Raw genomic sequence first — 19,044 nt, 5'->3', positions numbered from 1 at the left:
GAGGGAACAGTAGACCATGCCTTTAGAGACTGTCCGTGGTCTAGAAGGGTATGGTTTGCTTCGCCTCTGGGAATTAATTGGGAGAAAGAGATAGAGATGGACTTTGTCACGTGTTGTGCTGGGGTCATAAGGGCTGCGCCTACGGAGGCGGTGGAGGTGATGGTGTGTGTGACTTTTACCAAATATGGCAAGCTAGTAATGCACTTTGTTTTGATGATAAGCTCTTGGCTGAGATGGAGGTGGTTTCTCAAGCAACTGGGATGCTGCATACGTACAAAGAGACCCAATGATAGGTTACTGTAGCTGCTGTTATGGATGGTGCAACTTCTTCCAGAAGATGGAAAGCACCACCTGTGGGTGTAGTGAAACTAAATTAGCTAGGATGCTGCTGGCTCGGATTCTTGTTGGGGAACTGCTGCTATTTTACGAAATGAGGATGGAGACATGATTGCTGGCGCTGCTGCTTCTTGGGCCTTGATTGCTGATTTGGGAGTCACATTTGCAGAAGCAATGGCTATGAAGGTGACCAAAAAAAAAAGGTTAGCCTTCAATTGGCAATGGACATAGATTTAACGAAAATTCAAGTAGAATCAGATTGTAAATTGTTGGGTTTAGTGTTCACAGGCCCAAAATGTTGATGATGATCGGGGAAGAGTGTACTAATCTACTAGAGAGGGAATGCAACATAAGCACTTATAAAGTTTTCTTTTGCTCTCTGAGCAATGTGAGGCTTCCATACTATTTCATTACTCCTCCTCATATCTTATTGTAGTAGTCGTGTTTGACTTGTTCTACATAGTAATCAAGAGGAACCTTAGAGACTGTTAACGTGGGCTTGTGTTTATTATGTGTGAACCGAGTCTTAAAGGCCCATGATTTTTTTTCTTTTTGAGCCCATTTATCTTTTTTTCGGTTGGTTTTTTTATCTAGGCAATTAGGCAAGTGGTCTCTGATACCACTTGTTGGGTTTAGTGTGCTCAAGCAGAAAGGTCGTCTTCATGGGCATGTGCTCCTTATATGTGAACTGAGTCTCTGAGGCCCATGAATTTTTTTCTAGGCCCATTTTCCATTTTTCTATTTTTTTTGGTTGTTTTTATTTTTGAGCTCATTTTTTATTTATTTTGGCTGTTAGGCAAGTAGGCTCTGATACCATTTGTTGGGTTTAATGTTCACATGTTCAGAATGTTGACCATGATCAGGAAAAAGCGGATGAGAGAGTGATGGGTGAAGCCAAGCCTAAAAACCTTATCATAAAGGAAGAGAGATCCATTAACTTTAGAAGTAAGTTTTTTAATTGACTCCAAATCTTAGCCCTTCATTTTATTAAAAAACAACGACTGCGATTAATGCCCTATAATCTCCCGCATGATACTTTCATTCCATGTTTCCCAAGTTTGCGAGAAAACACTAACACACATAGTATAGAACGACCGAGGCCAAATTGAAGTAGGTGGAAGAAACCATAAGCCAAATTGAAGATGCTGAACAGAATTGAAATGCCTGGGGACAAATGCTTTAATCAATTTGTGATTTGACATCTCCCTCATATAAAACAATCAAAGCATCCATAAATTAATACTTCCAAATCTGCGCGCTCCATTAATTAACCATTTCAAGATTTGGAGTGAATTAAAAAATTTACTCGTGAAGTTAATGGATCCATTAACTATTGAACTTCTACCGATGCACCTTCTCTTATTCCAGATTAATAAAAGTTCGTACTAACCATAAAAAGAAACTATTGTCAATTTTAAAAATATTTTGTTTATTTTGAATCGTAAGAAATATTGTTCTGTGCACTACACGTGCCTCGCACGGGTCAGTACTCTAGCTAACTTTAAAAATAAAGGATATTCAAATATTATTTTTTTTACTAAATTACCTATGTAATTTCAATCTCATATGGTGAAAGTCGAAGGTCACCCCCAAGAGCACAACTCTTAAGAATCGCACTTGATTAAATTACGTAAGGAGAAATATATTTGAATAAATTTATCTGCCGAAACTTGAATAAATTTATTTGATTTGTTGTGTATTTTTAATTTTTACTAAGAAGAAAAATCATACAAATTTAAAAATTCCACTCATTTGAGGGGTGGTGGTTGGTGGGTTGGTGTTTCTCATCGAATCCGGTTGTTTTTTCCTTTGGTGTTGGTGTGGTGGTATGGCTTTGTGCCTTCGTGATCTTCTAGTCTTTGGCTTTCTGATCTATTAGTTTTTAGGTTAGCTTACTCTGTGGTGGGTTTCTTACTTTTTAGTTGGTTGTAGGCTTTTTGTCTGATGTATAGCTTTATGGGCTTTTTCTTTGGGGACTATCTTTCACGGTGGGTGATTAGCTTTTTGATGTTACTAATCACCATTGCATGCTTTGTCTCCTTTTTAACTTTGTTTTCAAAGCTGTGATTAAAATATTATTCAGCTTTCTAAAAAAAAGTAAATTAACAACGTCCTGGTCTAGTGGTAGACAAACTAAATCTCTGTTAGGGTGATGTCACAAGATCGAAGTTGGGAAAGTCATTTATTGGAAGGGACAACCACATTTTCTCAAACATGTTTGGGCTTGACGGGTCTTTGATTCCCGCTTGTGCAAAACCTCTAGTTTGTTCTAAAAAATTTAGACAACCATTTCTATAGAGTTGCTTAAAAAAGATCAATTTATTGTTTTTAAATGGAAAAATTAACTCATTGAGATGCTTTTGTTGTTTTTGAAATGGTAGCTAATATATTTTTATATCTTTTGAGATTTTTGTTTAAAATCAATGCATATTTCTTGGAATTTTATATAAGGAAGATAAAAATTTATTCAAACAAAATTAATACTTAAATGATGTAGCAAATAAAATGTTTTATGATTTTTTGTGTGTATAAACTTATCCTATAATTTAAAATCAATCATTTAAATTAAGTTGTAGGAAAAATCTTTTTATAATCTAGTCCTTCAAATTGAATTCAAATCCAATGATCTAAGTCAAATGATAAATATTTTTTCATATATAATTAGAATTTGTTTTCTATTTTTACATCCTAATTTATAATACTAAAATAATTATTATTACTTGTGAAATAAAATTATTGTTTCTTATTCTTTTGGAGAGTTGTTGTGTAGGGTCTTGCAAGAGAGAATTCGCTTATGTCTGATCTCTCTTGTATACTAAATTACTAATTACTGAAAACATTTTTCAACAATAATTTTGAATGAAATAGGTTTAAATTTTAAAATGGTGTTATTTTATTTCTCGGGGCTTGTAAATCGTCTCATATTAGCACATTAAATAATATTTAATTACTTGAAGCTCTTGAAAGGTTTTCTTTAATTTGTCTTATAGATTTTTCTTTATATATTGAGGAGATTTTATTATTTTTTTGAAGAGATTTTATTATGAGTGGTATTAAATGGTAGAATTTCTCCTAAAAGGCCCAACAAAATTTTAATGGAATTATATGATTTCATTTAAATTGATTAATTTCTTATTTAATCCGATTGCGACATTTAACGTTGTTGAACGATCCAATTACATATATACATATTTAATTTGGAATTTACTTTAGCCATTATCACAATATTCTTATTCATTTCAGAGGAGTTTAAAGACTTGTTTGATCTTAGTCGTTGGAGAAATCGAACAACTCAAGCTTCAACTGGAGGGTTGTTGCAGAGGAGTCTCGCAGGTGAGGATTCACTTTCGTTCTCTTTCTCCTAAATGCAACTTCCAAACTTCGCTACTAATAAATGGAATCATTATCTGACAATAACATTATAGAAAAAATCACTATTCAAATGGAATATTTTTTTTGAAAAGCAAATGGAATATATTTAAAATTAGTTTATTGTGGAATAAATTTTCTTATTTTCGTTGATTAAATAATATTTAATTACTTCAAGGGATTATTTAATTTTTCAAGTTATTGATTTTTCTTTATATGTTGAACATATTTTATTACGAGTTATTAAATGGTAAAATTACTCTTAAAGGCTACAACATATTTTTAATTAAATTATATGATTTTTTAAATTAATTAATTGCTTCTTAAATCCCATTGTAGTATTTTACATTGTTTGATAATCTCAATATTGTTTTTGTAAGCCACAATAGTATAGTCAAGTTCTTACTCATAATAGTGGAAATTAAAGACTTAATTGATCTCATCCAATATTAAAAAAATCGTACGCCTCAAGCTTCTGCTAGAGAGTTGCTGCAAAGGGGCCTTGCGAGAGAGAATTTGCTTCCATCCCCTCTCTCCTATATGTAACATTATTACAAATTATAGGAAACATCATTTGAATTATATAGATAAAATCATAATTCAAATTGAATGGGTTAAAGATGTTATTGTATAGACCAGAGCTTATAAACTTTCTCATTTTATTTTCATTCATTAAATAAAAATAAATTACTTGAAATTTTTTCTTTAATTTGTCATGTTGAAATTTTTTCTTTATATATTGAAGAGATTTTATTATGATTTATTAAATAGTAAAACTAGACCTAAATGGTCAAACAAAATTTTAATTGGAATTATATACTTTTTTTTAAATTGATTAACTTTTTCTTTAATCCCATTGTGTTATTTTACGTTGTTAAATAATCCCCAATGAAAACATTCCGAAGACACCATAGCCATTAATGGAGTTTAAATAACCATTTACGGAATCGAGCAATTCAAGCTTCTGTTGAAAGGTGTTGCAATGGGGTCTTGCAAGAGAGGATTCGCTTTCGTCCCCTCTCTTGGAAACATTTTTTCACAATTATTATTATTATGATATATAAAATCTCAACTCAAATGGAAGGGTTTAAACTGATGTTATTGTAATAGAATGGACTTATAAATTTCCTCATTATCATCTATTAAATAATATTTAATTACGTTAAAGGTTTTCTTTAATTTGTCAAGTTGAAATTTTTTCTTTATATACTAAAGAGATTTTATTATTTTTCCCATTCACCCAAAAAAAAAAGAGATTTTATTAGGAGTTACTAAATTGTAAACGTACTCCTAATGGGTCAAATAAAATTTTAATTGGAACTATATGGTTTCTTTAAATTGATTAATTCCTTCCTTCGTTGTGGTATTTTACATTGTTGGATGGTTCCTTTGAAAAATTATATACATGTTTGGTAAGTCACCATAGTTATTGCCTTATCCATATTTTTGGAGTTTTAAAGACCTGATTGATCTCAACCGTTGAAAAAATGAACAACTCAAACTTCTACTTGATAATTTTTGCAAAAGGGCCTTGCGGGAGAGGTTTGCTTCCATCCTCTCTCTCTCCTATATATACATGCTTTGGAAGACAAGTAGACAACATAGCCATTAAGAGAGTCTTTTTCATATTAGTGGAGTTTTGAAATCCACTTTCATTCTATTTTCACTTCCTTTCGATTTCCATTCCTCTTTTTTTGATCAAATCGCGCGTTTACCATTTCTCTTTTTTCTTCTAAAATCTTTGTGGGTGTGAATAGATATTTATTGACATAGTTAGTGTTTTCCAAGAGATTACAAAAATGGCTTGCAAAGAGCTACCAGAAGAGTTGGTAGTAATGATCCTTGTTAGGCTCCCTGTAAAGTCTGTGGTACGATTTAGATGCATAAGCAAAGGCTATAATGCTCTCACTAGAGGAGCTAGTTTCGTCACTGAACATCTTTCTCACTCCATTGCCAAGGCAAAAAGCAAATCCAACTTCCTTGTTTTTCACCAAATAAACAAGTTTTTTATTTCACAGGTCTCTGAAGATGAACAATCATCACAACCCACCCTTGTTGATTTGAAGCCACCATTCATCTACCTTGAAAATGAAAACAACATCATAGTGCATGCTCATTCCAACGGAATCATTTACCTTGAACTGATGGGTGTTCCACGCAACCCGAATCCAAAGATTCTTTGGAATCCAGCCACCAGAGAGGTAAAGTTTCTTCCTTTGCCTCCTCCAACCAAACACGTGCACTGTAACTACTTCCATATGGCGCACGGTTTTGGTGTTGATCCCAGGACAAACGACTACAAGGTCGTGAACATTGTAGTGGGTGCAGAGTTTCTCTTGAAGGAAGATGAAAGGCTTAGTGGTCAGGTATACAACCTTCGCTCTGATTCATGGAAAGTGGTTAATGTTAGTGTCCTTGCAAGATACATAGCTAAATCCATGTTTAATTCTTATCTGAATGGAGCTTATCATTGGTTAGCCGAGTCTGGTGAAGTTGAATTTGTGCTATGTTTTGACATGAGTGATGATGTGTTTTGGAAAATGAACCTACCCCAAGTTACACCTGAGGAGAAGAAGAAATTCTACATTAGGCATTCAAATGTTGTTGTTTTGAATGAACGTGTTGGATATGTTAGGGAGTACATGCGTTCTGAAATTCGTTTTGAGATTTGGATGATGAATGAATATGACGTGGAAGAGTCTTGGGTGAGAATGTTTCACCTTTTGCGTGGACCTTGTCCTGAAAATATTGTGGAGTTTTGGAAAGATGATGGTGATGTTGAAGTACTAGGAGGGGAAGAGTATCAACCATTGGTTTTGTACAAGATTGGTGAACAACGGATAATGAAAGAGTTTTCTATTCGCTTAGGAATTGAGCATCGTGCTTTTAGATATGTGGAGAGTGTTGTTCGCTTATCTGACTTGGTTAATGAGGAAGCTTGAAGTTCTGTTTGGACCAATTCATGATGACATTAATTTGATGATTTTTTTTCATGATTTATGTTGTTAATTGCGTTTTTTTATAAGTTGTAGTTAATCATGTACCATGAAGATACATTAGCACATATGATAACTTTTTAATGAGTTTTTCATGGGCATTTCGAAAAAAAATTATGAACTTTTCTAATTGATGCTTTTTGGATTAATCTTATATTAAATGAAACAATAAACATATGTACTCTTGCAAAGTTATCAATCATCACATCACATGTAATGAATAAATTATTTATCCAGCTCATAGCGTCCCCCAAAAACTAACCTCTCTTAACCTCATTGTCATAGGGAAATCATCCAAATCCTTAGACCTTGATTAAATTAAGCTAAAAATCTAAATTTTGATACCATGTAATGATGTAAAAGTTTCTATCATCAAATATAATGGTTAATTTATCTCTTTAACACGAAATCCAAAAGGCTTTTAAATGAAGGGCCCGTCAAAAAATATAAAATTGTTAACAAATAAACAGCTTGAGTATTCAGAGTTTAATTTCAATAGCTTAGGTACAAAATTTTGTATGCAATAGTTGATATTCAATAATTTATAGTACTCGCTTAATTGTTTTTAAGTATTTTGATCAAATTATTGTCATTTTCATGAAGTCAATTTAACAAATTTTTAATCATTACCAAAATAGTTTATATTTAATTGTAAAAATATTAGTTTCAAAAAAAAAAAATGTAAAAATATTTAATAATATGGTATATTATTAAACGCATAAACTTTTCTATTTAAGCAACTAATTATGCAACTTATTGCGTTAAAAAAAATTATGCAACTTATTCTTCCTCAATTAATCTTATATTATTTTAAAATGGCAAGTGTCCTTGCCAAGTTAGCATTTTCAATTTTGTTTTGTTTTGGGTTGGACCAATTGAAGGCCCTCTTGGCCTTCAACCTATACTGATGGAGTCTATGATCCTGTTCTGATGATGAGGGTATGGGTGGGCTTATTAGAGGAGATGATGGCAATTGGGTTTTTGGCTTTTATGCTGGCTGCATTGGGGGAGATCCTCTCAGAGTTAAGATATGTGCTTTGAAGAGTGGCCTTGGGGGGTTCCAACACACAGTGCCGTTCTTCTTCTCCCCTTGGGGGCTCCTCCCCCTTGGGGAGCTTCTCCTCTACTAGAGAGGTTTTTTCTCCTGCTTGGTAGGCTTTCTCCCCACATTAGGTGGGTTTTCTTCCACATTAGGTGGATCTTCTTCCACGGTAGGTGGATCCAATACCCAAATAAGTGGGTTTTCCTTCTTTGTTTGTTCTGGGTTTTTACCCTTCCTTGGCCATCACCTTCCTCCGTCCACCGCCGCCCCTTCCTCCTTCTTGGCCGCTTCCGCCTCCTTCTTCTGACATCGGAAGCTTGCTGTAGAACCAGAGTGGAAACAACGCAGCCACTGCCCCTCCGCCACTGTTGTCGTGAGCACCACCACTACTCAGGCCACCATCGCTTCCCAGGCCCTGTCGCAACCAAATATGAGATCTCTGTCTCCCTTTCTCCTTCTGGCTTAGATCTGGACTGAAAGGTGAGAGCTTTCGCCGTCCACAGCTTCGCTTCTGTACCACTCACGACGGCTGGGTCCTTCCCCTCCTCCAGGCTCTTGCTCACGGTCACCACCTTCTCTGCCGGGCTAGTTGTTCCCGCTTGTCTCAGCAGCGTCCAACCCTCCGCTCGACCTCGTTCCTGTCGTTCCTGTGGTAACAGAAGCTTCCTTTCTCTCTGTCATTTGTTTCAGAGACACTAATTAGTTCCCATAGATGCCGCTGAAGCCTCGTCCGTGCTTCTCCAATAGCCGCACAATGCAACTCCGGCAGATTCGATGAGTTTGCAACATGGGAGCACTGTTTAAAATTGATGATAGAATCTCTGTTAATTTGATTTGAGTTTTACAGGGGCTTTTGTAATACTTTTAGGGTTTTACATCATGGTTTATGCTGGATGTTTCAGCTTTGTATGAGTGTGCATGCTAGTCTCTTGTTTGTTTATCTTCGCATTGCGTTATCGCTCGATGAGGTTTAGCCTCACATGTTGTCAGTGCCGTTAGGCAACCCTATGATATTGAATGAACTTTGAACCTTTGACAAAAAAAAAAGAGTGGCCTTATCCTTTTGTGGGATGCTAATATTTGTATGGCTATTTATGAGGTTGCTTGCCTCAATATTGTGGAAGCCTTAATAGATGATAGATATCAATTTCATGAGCTAGCTTCTGATTTTCGTGAGCCCTGGATGTAGAGTTTATGTCATGAAATTTGTAGATTGTTGGATATAAAATTAAAGGCTAAGATCTTAGATGCAAATGGATTGACAAAGATTGCAATGAAGAGGATACAAGTTTGTCTCTTTCTCTTTCTGTATTAGTTATAGTTTGTCTGTTTGTGTTGATTTTATGCTATCTCATTTTCCCTTCATCAGCATAAAGGTGCACTGACATACATCTTTTAAAGCTATCTTTCGACTGATGAAAAACACTCCATGACTTCTTCATTTTATGAAAGTTCTGCATTTCTCTCATTTCCCTTCTTATTGCAAAAGTTAAATTCTACACCTTCATATCTTTCATAGTCTTCTGTAGGTACCTTTTTTTAACTTTTTACGAACATATAATTTAATAATAAACCTGTTTGTTTTTCTCTTATTTGTTTAGGAATGACTCCTTCTGAAAGAATCTAGCGATCTAGAAGACATCAGAACTGCAATAATTGAGAGGCTTGGACCACAAGATAGAGTTTAGGACATGAACTACATAGATCGTTGGATATAAAATTAATGGCTTAAATCTTAGATGGAGATGGATTCACAAAAATTGTGATGGAGAGGATACAAATTCCCCACCCCTCTCTCTTTCACTTTCTCTCTTTGTATTAGTTATATTTTGTCTATTTGTGTTGACTTTATGTTCTTTCATCTCCCCTTCATTAGGAAAAGGTGCACCAACATACATCTCTTAAAGTCATCTTTCGCCTAATGAAAAACACTTCATGACTTCTCCATTTTCTGAGAGTTCTACTTCTCTCTCATTTACCTTCTTCTAATTGCCAATCGTATATGTTTCATAGTCTTCTAGTGCAGGTACCTTTGTTTAAACTTCTTTAATCTATTGATTTATTAACAAACTTGTTTGTTTTTCTCATATTTTCTAAAATATTGCTCCTTCTGAAACAATCTAATAATCTGCAAAACTTTAGAGCTTGAGAAATGGGTGGGCTTGGTCCATAAGGTAGATTTTAGGCCTTGAACCTTTTAGATCGTTAGATATAAATTTTGTGGCTTAGATTGCGATTGAGAAGGATACACCCCCCTTCCCCCCTCTCTTTCTCTCTTTGTATTAGTTATAGTTTGTCTGTTTGTGTTGACTTTATGCTCTCTCATCTCCCCTTCATCAGCATAAATGTGCACTGACATGCAACTTTTAAAGCTATTTTTTCTCCCTATGAAAGACACTCCATGACTTCTTCATTTTCTTCTGAGAGTTCTGCATCTCTCTCATTTCTCTTCTTCTAATTGAAAAATTAAGTCCTACACCTTCAAATCTTTCAGAGTCTTCTGGAGCAGGTACCTTTATTTAAAATTGACTTAACATATTCATTAATAATATCATTATTTATTTACATTCAGAAAATATTATTATTTATTTATGAATAATCTTTTATGGTTATAACCAAACTAACATATTTTCACCTCAAAAAATAACTAGTATATATACAATGTTAAAAAAGAAATTGACTTGACATTTTCACTAATGATAACATTAATTAGATATTAATAATATTAATAAATCTGTTTTGTTGTCACAAAAAAAAAATTATAGTTAACGCAAAACTATAACCATAAAACTTTATGTTGGAGTTCAAGAAGATGAAATGGGAGAAAAAATATCCAAGTTGAAGCTGCAGTTGGGACTTGAAGCACAAAAGCCTTTGAAAGTAAGCAATTTTTGGTATATTGGAAAGATAAATTGCATTCTCCAGGGTTCGATTCCTGGACCTCCCCACCTGAACCACCCTTATGTCCCCGAATGATTGCTGCAAAATCTTGTATTTATATATGTTATGTTTAAGTTAATTAGTTGTTATAAACTTAAATGCTTTATCATGTTGTTTCTATGACCGAGTTATGCTCCCTTCATTCTAAAACCATTGTAGTTTTAGATTTTTTGTTTTATTCCAAAAGCATTGTTGTTTTACATACAACATAATATAATCAACAAAAGATCAAAGACATACAACATTCAACAACTTTTTTTCTAGATAATTAGATCTTGAAATCCACCGTTTGATTGAAAGAATTTTGTGTCAATTTTTGTCAACATTTAGCTTCTTAGTTTTCATTAACATTTTTGTAACTGACCTACCTGATCTAAATTATTTCACATTTCTCTCTCCATATGATTGGTTGATATAACCTGTCGTGCGGTCTTGTGCCAGAAAGTGTCGAGCCAAATAACTTTACTGTTATTAAAAAAGATTTACATAAACATCCAATCATAATATGCCATGCAAGAGAAACAAACATATTCATTTTTAATTTTAATCAAAATAAAACTACAATTTTCTAATTTTTCAGAATTCAATAGGATATCCCGTTCTTATACTCCAAAAGAACAATCTAGAGCCTGCCTAATTAGGAATCATGTTACAAGCCCAGAAGCCCAAAGAGTGAACCAACAAAACGACAACACATGCAGTAGATCATATAAGATTCACAACATTCAAAGTTCAAACCATCTCCTTCTTCACGAACTGAAAAAGGATCAAGCAAGAACCCTAAACCCCAAACCCAATCAACCAGAACCTTCTAGCGGCGAGAAATGTCCTCCTCGCCTCAACTCCTTCTCTTCTCTTCTGTTCGGAAACCACTGGAATTCGTGAATGTTCGATCCTGAGAAGAACATCGTGATTCGACACTCATGGTAAGATCTTCTAAATTGATCTTGTTTCACTGCAACAAACAATGAAACAACCAGCAAAAAGTGTTCCATCACTTTAATACCCCCGCTTGGGTTACAGGCAAGCGCAACCTTGCTCGGTGATCTTTCAGTGCTGCTATCTGCCCTTATAAATGTTGACTAACCCTTGAATGTAGTCAATGTGGGACCTGTTCAGCTAGAGTCTAAGACAATGTTCATGAGATGCAAGTTACTACATCTGTTTCTTGAGTCTTAGACAGAGTTCATGAGATGCAAGTTTTAACATGTGTTTCTTTAGTGTAACAACATAGAACTAAATGCAGAGAACCTTAGGTTATAGTAATTTTCATTCCTACTAGGATCAAATATTATCAATGTTACATAACTTTAACCTATTGCAGAATTGTTTTCAATTAATGTAGGTTCTGCAGCATAAACAATTGAATTCCCCAAGGCATAATTATGACTTTGTTACTATTTACTGAAGCTGTGGAATTAGTCAGTTCACTGGTTAAAATATTGGATGAATGAAGCAAAATTAGTCACCTAACTGGTAGAAAAAAAGTCACGTTCATTTATACAGGTTTGGAGATAGATGTAATGGCGTGGTTTGTTGTGAAGAAGACTCCATGCCTTGCCCAAAATATCAGTATTTGTGGCCAAATTTTGAATAAACACGCGCCCTTGTTGATGATTCTTGTTGTCGTATCCTTAGTATTCTCAGAGCTTGTTGATAGTTCATGGTACCTTTGCATAGTTAATTTTGGGGTTTACTGTATGAGTCAATAAGGGAAGATCGAAGGCCCTTGTCATTTTCATATTTATTTTTCAGTTGTCCAGTGTTTTATGGGACAATTGTATCATTTTCCTGGATCATGTGAGCATCCAAAAGACTAGGTGTGTAAAGTTGCTTACATGACAGCATAAAGTTTGTCTGGCCGTAGAAAAGTATAATGGACCAAGTTCAGCTGCAAGTTGAGCTATATTTGAGCTTGGTTGTAATTGCGTTGGAATTGTTTCAGGGTACCTTTGAAGCTTACATTAGAATATGGGACAAGAATGCTCTCCAAGACTTCAACCCCTTTGAATTTCAATGAAAGAAACTTGCTGGGAAAATCCTTGAGCAGACAATTATTTCCTTAAATTTTTTATGTTGCACTTGAGCCTAATGGTCTATAAAGTATAAACCAGCTTAGAGACCATAAGTCCGTTTGCACTTCATTGTAGTAAGCTTCCAATTTTGGCTTACGACTAGGAGCTCAAACCTCATATTTTCTAAAAGTCCTACCAACTGACACTTAATGACAAATGCGTATATTAAGTCTTCATTCAGTGTAAGCTATGTTTTATTTATGACATCTTCTGGTGTATGCATTTGAAGTGTCTTCATCCCTTGGTAACTATGCAATTGCCATATGACATTATATGTTTTACTTCTACGTAAATTTCGTAGACAATTTTTTATTTTTTGGCATAGATCTGATGCTAATGTTATTGATTGCCTTTATGATTTTACCAGGACTTGCTTTCTGAAAGTTTGCTGAAGTACATGTATGATGTATGTTTCTTTTCTTGCTGGATGCTTCCGCTCAGTACGTTTTGGTTTAGAAGAAACTCATGGTGTGCTAGCTATACATTCTTCTTTAGTCTGGTGTTTATTATTGTGATTTAACATCTAATTTAACTGCATGTTATCAGAAAAGGACAAGCATTGCAGTTCAACTGGTTTTGTGAGAAAAAAGCCCTTGTCTTGCTTCATGAAGATACATATTCTGTTGATTTTTCCAAGGTATTATTGCTTTAAACGTTGTCCTTCATCTTGAGTTTATTTGACCCTAGGTTGTTGGTGTTTATTATATCTTTCTTCCTAAAGGTTGAAGTGCAACTGAATGCCTGAGCAGGGAGATACTCACTATACAAGCAAAAGCTGATAAAGAGGCGGCTGGTTTACTTCTTCAGAAATACAGTGTGATGACTGATGACAGAACCACTACAAGTTGCTCTGGAAAATTTGGAGAATATTTAGTTATTAGTAGACCATCACCATAGTATTCTGTTAGCTTCTCTGCTGTATCAAGCTAAAGATGATTAAATTATAGTGCCTTGAGAGGCTTTGTACCAACATAAAAAACGAGTTTCACTGTTTTCAGATTACAAAATCTCAATTAGTTGTCCCAAACTCCAGAAAGCGGGTCACAAGTATACCTTGTTTATAAATTTTCATGTCAAATGAGGACCATTTTGAATATTAAAAACATTTTAGCATCTCACTTTGCACATGACAGTTTTCATAACTCATGAAGCTGATACCTTGTCTTGTTTACACTTATTTCAAATTTCAATTTGAATATCATTTTGGATTATTAAAAACATTGTTATCTAACTTGGTCTAGTATCTGGCTACTTGGTACCTTAAGTTGAAGTCATCCAAATATGTTTTCTTCTACATTATGATCACTTGATTAACTTACACCTGTGTAAGTTGTGTTATGCTTAGGTTGTAAAGAGCCTTGTAAAGAGATTTTGGAATCATGGTGCTTGGTAGAGTTGGAAGATGAGGCAACAGTGCTTGATGTAGAGTTCTATGGGTTGATTGATTGAAGAGTCATATGACTTTCTCATAAAAGGGTTTCATATCCATGATAAAGGTCATCTTCTCTCTAACTTTCGACCAATCTGTATCTGGGTCTCTTAGGAATTTTTGGATGCATATATTCGCTGCCAAACATGGATAGACTGTCAATGATAATAGTCACTATATACAGTCAGACTAGTGGATGCAATATTTGGTGGAGCTCAATCAAACACTAGGCATCCATTAGTCACTATCATATTTCTCAAACACCGGATATGGTGTGGTATAATAACAAAGACTTCTAAGAAAACACCATTATGAGAACTTTTTCGGGACGGAAAATCCCTTGCTATTGACATATTATCAATAGTATAGGATGAAATTATCAATTCATAAATTAATGACAATTTTTTTATGAACCAAATTTTACACTAGGCATCCAAATCCATTAGTAGGATCCAATTGGAAAAAAATGGGCATCCAAACTTTGATATTATTGGGATTTGACGAAGAGCTAGCAATGCTAGTAATTAAGAAACAAACTTGTCAAGAAACACAAGAATTTTAACCAACAGAAAATGATCCAACATAACATGTAATATGTTTGTGCAACACACAACCACTTATTCAAAAATATACATTAACATAAAGCATGTAGCTTAGAAATTAAAAGACCTTCAAGGAATGTAAGCACTTGGTGGCAACCTTGGAGTAACCATAACAGAGAGAGGCACCTTCTTCTGCAAGGCAAGTCCAAATGCCTCTTCCATGTCCAACTCCTTAACACCAGGCGGCAACTTCCAATCATAAGAATGCACCAAAGTCCCCAAAATGTACTGAACAAGCACAATCCCCATCCTCGTCCCAGCACAAATCCTCCTCCCAGCACCGAACGGAATCAGCTCGAAATCATTCCCACGCGGATCAATCTTCGCGTTCCTCCCGCTCAGAAACCTCTCAGGATTATACTCCAGAGGATTCTCCCACACGTCAGGGTCCCTTCCTATGGCCCATATGTTCACATTCAGCCTTGTGTTCTTGGGGATGTAGTAGCCGTTCACCTCGCACGGTTCCGTGGAGATTCGAGGCAGGTTCAGTGGGGTTGAGGGGTGCTTTCTGTATGTCTCTTTGCAGATGGCTTGGAAGTAGGGGAGATTTGGAAGGTCCGATTCTCGGAGGCGGCGGTCCTTGCCGATGACTCTGTCCATTTCCTCGTGAGCTTTCCTCATGATTTTTGGGTTATTCAACATCTCTGCTAGTGACCACTCTATGATGCTTGAAGAAGTGTCGGTGCCTGCTGTGAATAGATTCTGCAACACAAGAAGAGCACATGCACATGGTATGAACTTAAAATTCTTGAATTTTTTTGTTATGAACTGTTCTCAAAGGATATTGGAATTAGTCATTGTTGTCGGTGCAATGCTGAATACTCAGCTGGTGTCAGCAACAAAATATAATGATGAAGGTAATTATTCTACTTCAAACAAATTAAATTTTAGGTGATCACATGTCTGCAATAAATTTTTGTTAATGAAATGTACTCCAGCCTTGAGACATCACTTTCCTTCCCAGGTATGCAAGTGATTTTGTCCCATGTTTGATCCAGGCCTGCAGGGTACAACCTCAAGTGACTGCCATCATTTGTATGCGAAAATGAGCTCTTGAGTTTATGTTCTACCGTTTTTGTAGCTATGACTAATTTTTCTTGTAATGAAAAAAAAACATAAATATAAAATATAAAATTCATTGTTATTTGTCACCACGAGGTTACATTTATTATACTAATCAATTACTCCCTCCGTTCCTATATATCTGTCCACTTAGAGTTTCAAGAGAACATTAATTAATGTGTTTTTAAGAAATGCCCTTACAGAAACAATAAATGAAGAAAAATAAAATACATTCTAAAGGGTTATATAGGAAAACAAATAATACTTTTATGAAAATCAACACAATTAATTGCTTTCCTTAATTTGTGTGAACCTTCTCTTCCTGGACAGATAAATAGGAACGGAAGGAGTACTATTTCTATCTATCAATAATGAAAACACGCTTAGAAATATAATTATTCAAGTGTCTTTACCCAAACAATTTAAACTTTAGATATAATTAATTCTTAACATGGAGACATGGTATTAATTTTTTTATGAGCAAATGGTTTATAGTTTGATTTTTGTAATCCCAAGAATTTCAAGTCTAAATGAGCTCTTATGTGAGGGGTGTGTTAGAAACTATAACTCTTCTATGGATAATTACGTACCTAACATCTTAAGCTTGTGAGTTGTGAGCTAATTAATTTTGAGACAATTAGTTCATCACTATGCATCAAAATTGGGGGAACAATTGATCAATGACAACTAAAATCATTGAGAAGTGATATAATTAGAGGGTTATATACCAGAAGTAGAGCCTTGATGTTGGTGAGTGATAGTTTCTCCCCACCAGAGTTTTCACTCTGATAAGCCATGACAACATCCAAGAAATCAGGCTTAAGCTTCCTCTTATGACTAGAAGCCAAGTGCTCCTCAATCATCCTCGTCAACAAAGAGTCAAACTTCTTATGCAAGGCCTTCATCCCTCCCTCTATCCCTTGAAGATCAAACCACCCAAGCGCAGGAATAAAATCACCAATGTTGAAGTACCCAGCAACAGTCATGAGCTCCACAACCATGTCCTTGAACTCATTGGACTCAGAACCTTTGGTCTCAAACACGCGGCGGCTCAGGATCACTTGACCTATCATGTTAGCCATAGCATATGTCAGCATCTCCGGCACCACCACTGCCTCCCCCTTCTTGCTGCAATCATACATGGCGCGAAGCATGTACCCCATTTCTTGGTCGCGAAACTGTGCCCAGTCGTCAAGAGCCTTTCCTCCCAGCATGTGCAGGTTGCTGAGCTTCCTTAGGAGCTTCCACCTTGACCCGTACTCAGCAAACACCATGTCTTGTGAGTCATAAGCTAAGTGAGTTGCACCTGAGAGAGGAGAATTTGTGTATAAGAGAAACTACATCTCTAATGAGACTATGAAATAACTCTGATTAATTAAGAAGGTTTTCTACAAATTAACTTTAGCAATATAAGCAACATATTGTACATATTATAACACGTAATAAAAGTTAGTAGAAAAAACATGGTTTACGGCTAGATCCAAAGTTTTGACATGATCTACCATACCATAATGTAAATATTATCAAATTATAAATGTACGATTCTCATGTTACTTTCAAGGTGATAGTTACATGGGTAGTTTTGTCCATTTGAGAAGGACTTTTCTCAAATATTCGTTTCCCTCTTATTTATTTATTTTTAAAAAAATGATATATATATATAAGAGAAACAACACTCAAATCCAGGCCAACCCAGTAAAAACCCATTGAGGAACAAAAGAAAAATCCTTCAAAATCAAATTAAATTAATTAGTCCCTCTTATTAAATAAACTATTTTACTTTCAAAAAATAATAATACGATAAGCTTGATTAGTTTGTATTATATATACATATATATATATATATATATCTATATATATATATATGATATGTTTTCTTAATTAATTAAGCAGAGATAGAAAATAATCCTTGATAAATAAGAATTATAACTAACCATAAATTGTTAATATAATTCTACAGTTTTATCTATCGTGAATAAAGAAAACTGAATCACAAGTTAAAATAAATCATGTTCCAGTTATATAAGTTTAGCGCAAAAAAAAAGCATACTATAAAAAATATATCAAGTATTAGTTTTAAAAACATATTTTATGGGCGGACCAATTTTTAACATGATCAACGGTATAAATGAATTGCCTATTATTTTTAGTCAATGCCTTAGCAAGTGAACCTTATAATTTCAACGCACCTGCATTTGGGGGCCTGTTGGAGAAGTTCAGGTCAAGGGTTTTGAGAAATGCACGCGCCGCAGCAGGGGTAGAAGCCACCACCAAGCTGTTGGTGCCCATTTTGAGGTACATGACAGGTCCATATTTTTTAGCCATGTTTGAGAGTGTGACATGAGGCATGCTTCCCATGAGAGGAAGTGCACCCAGAACTGGCCAGCCTCTCGGCCCCGGTGGAAGTTTCTGGTGGTGGCTTTTGAAGAGTGAACGGAAGGAGAAACGGGTCACTAAGAAGATAAAAAAGGAAACAAAAATTTCCCTGAGAAGAAACATTAGATCGAGTGTACTAGCCATGGTGAAATTAAGCTTTTGCTATTGATGAAGTTGTTTGTGTGTGTGAATGAATTGTTATTCAAGGGATATTTAACTTGCACAGGGTCAGGGTGATGTACAACTAATGTTTGGTACGGCACGTGTTTACCAAAGTCTCCATAGTGCAGTTGCTAAATGCTAGTTGAGTTATATTTTCATGCTAAGCAATTATAGTACGTAGAACCATAGCTATAAGTAGATGGAGATGTTACCAATCATAGACATATTATGCTATTTTTACACTTTATGAAAATAATGAAAATTTCAAAATATCTATTACCTTACTAAGTATAGGTTGTTAATAATTTCGTGTAGCATATATAGTTTGAAGACTTAATAAATTGGGTTAGTATAAACCACCGGTGTGATCAATTAGCTATGAGGGAGTGGATGGGTTGGCTCGTGTAGAGTGATTGCAGCTACCATTCTTTTGTGGAAGAATATTGTAGCCAACGAATGCGAGCGCACACGATGACTAACCTTACCACAGTGCCGTTTGGGCCTCATAATCCATAGGTGGCAAAAAGAAAAACTGCTACTGCCTGCTTTTATTTTTTGACGATTTGGTGCCACTTTCAATCCATTATCCTACTTTTCTTACATCTTCAAGCTTCAATAATTACATGTCAAAAACTCATTTTTGTACAACAGTAAA

General features: G+C 35.0%; 3 protein-coding genes across 12 annotated transcripts; 2 read left to right on the top strand and 1 right to left on the bottom strand.

The window, feature by feature from the left end:
• The first annotated feature begins 5,469 nt into the window (after positions 1-5,469).
• LOC130725453 (F-box/kelch-repeat protein At3g06240-like) lies at positions 5,470-6,759 on the top strand. Its single transcript, XM_057576679.1, has one exon. It carries the CDS (start codon positions 5,505-5,507, stop codon positions 6,645-6,647), a length of 1,143 nt encoding a protein of 380 aa, XP_057432662.1. The 5' UTR covers positions 5,470-5,504; the 3' UTR covers positions 6,648-6,759.
• Positions 6,760-9,613: 2,854 nt separating this feature from the next.
• Positions 9,614-13,836, top strand: LOC130726420 (uncharacterized). 10 transcript variants are annotated; one of them, XR_009014834.1, is made up of 4 exons: positions 9,614-9,769; positions 13,126-13,164; positions 13,305-13,395; positions 13,480-13,836. XR_009014834.1 is itself a non-coding variant. In XM_057577675.1 (4 exons), the coding sequence occupies exons 1-4, from the start codon at positions 9,746-9,748 to the stop codon at positions 13,653-13,655; spliced, it is 336 nt and encodes a 111-aa protein (XP_057433658.1). In that variant the 5' UTR covers positions 9,622-9,745; the 3' UTR covers positions 13,656-13,836. The 10 variants fall into 10 exon arrangements, 2 of the variants coding, with proteins under 2 accessions (XP_057433658.1, XP_057433659.1); XR_009014830.1 differs by having other exon boundaries at positions 9,620-9,769; positions 13,126-13,226; XM_057577675.1 differs by having other exon boundaries at positions 9,622-9,769; positions 13,126-13,198; positions 13,508-13,836.
• Positions 13,837-14,656: 820 nt separating this feature from the next.
• LOC130725922 (flavonoid 3',5'-hydroxylase 2-like) lies at positions 14,657-18,424 on the bottom strand. Its single transcript, XM_057577116.1, has 3 exons — positions 18,041-18,424; positions 16,580-17,157; positions 14,657-15,491 (listed from the first exon to the last, which is right to left on the bottom strand). Exons 1-3 carry the CDS (start codon positions 18,369-18,371, stop codon positions 14,859-14,861), a joined length of 1,542 nt encoding a protein of 513 aa, XP_057433099.1. The 5' UTR covers positions 18,372-18,424; the 3' UTR covers positions 14,657-14,858.
• Positions 18,425-19,044: the final 620 nt, after the last annotated feature.

This window comes from Lotus japonicus, chromosome 6 (assembly GCF_012489685.1).
Source record: "Lotus japonicus ecotype B-129 chromosome 6, LjGifu_v1.2".
In the NCBI taxonomy this organism is placed as follows: domain Eukaryota; kingdom Viridiplantae; phylum Streptophyta; class Magnoliopsida; order Fabales; family Fabaceae; genus Lotus; species Lotus japonicus.
Note: the sequence above shows the minus strand (reverse complement) of the source record. Positions and strands in the feature narration are given on the sequence as shown.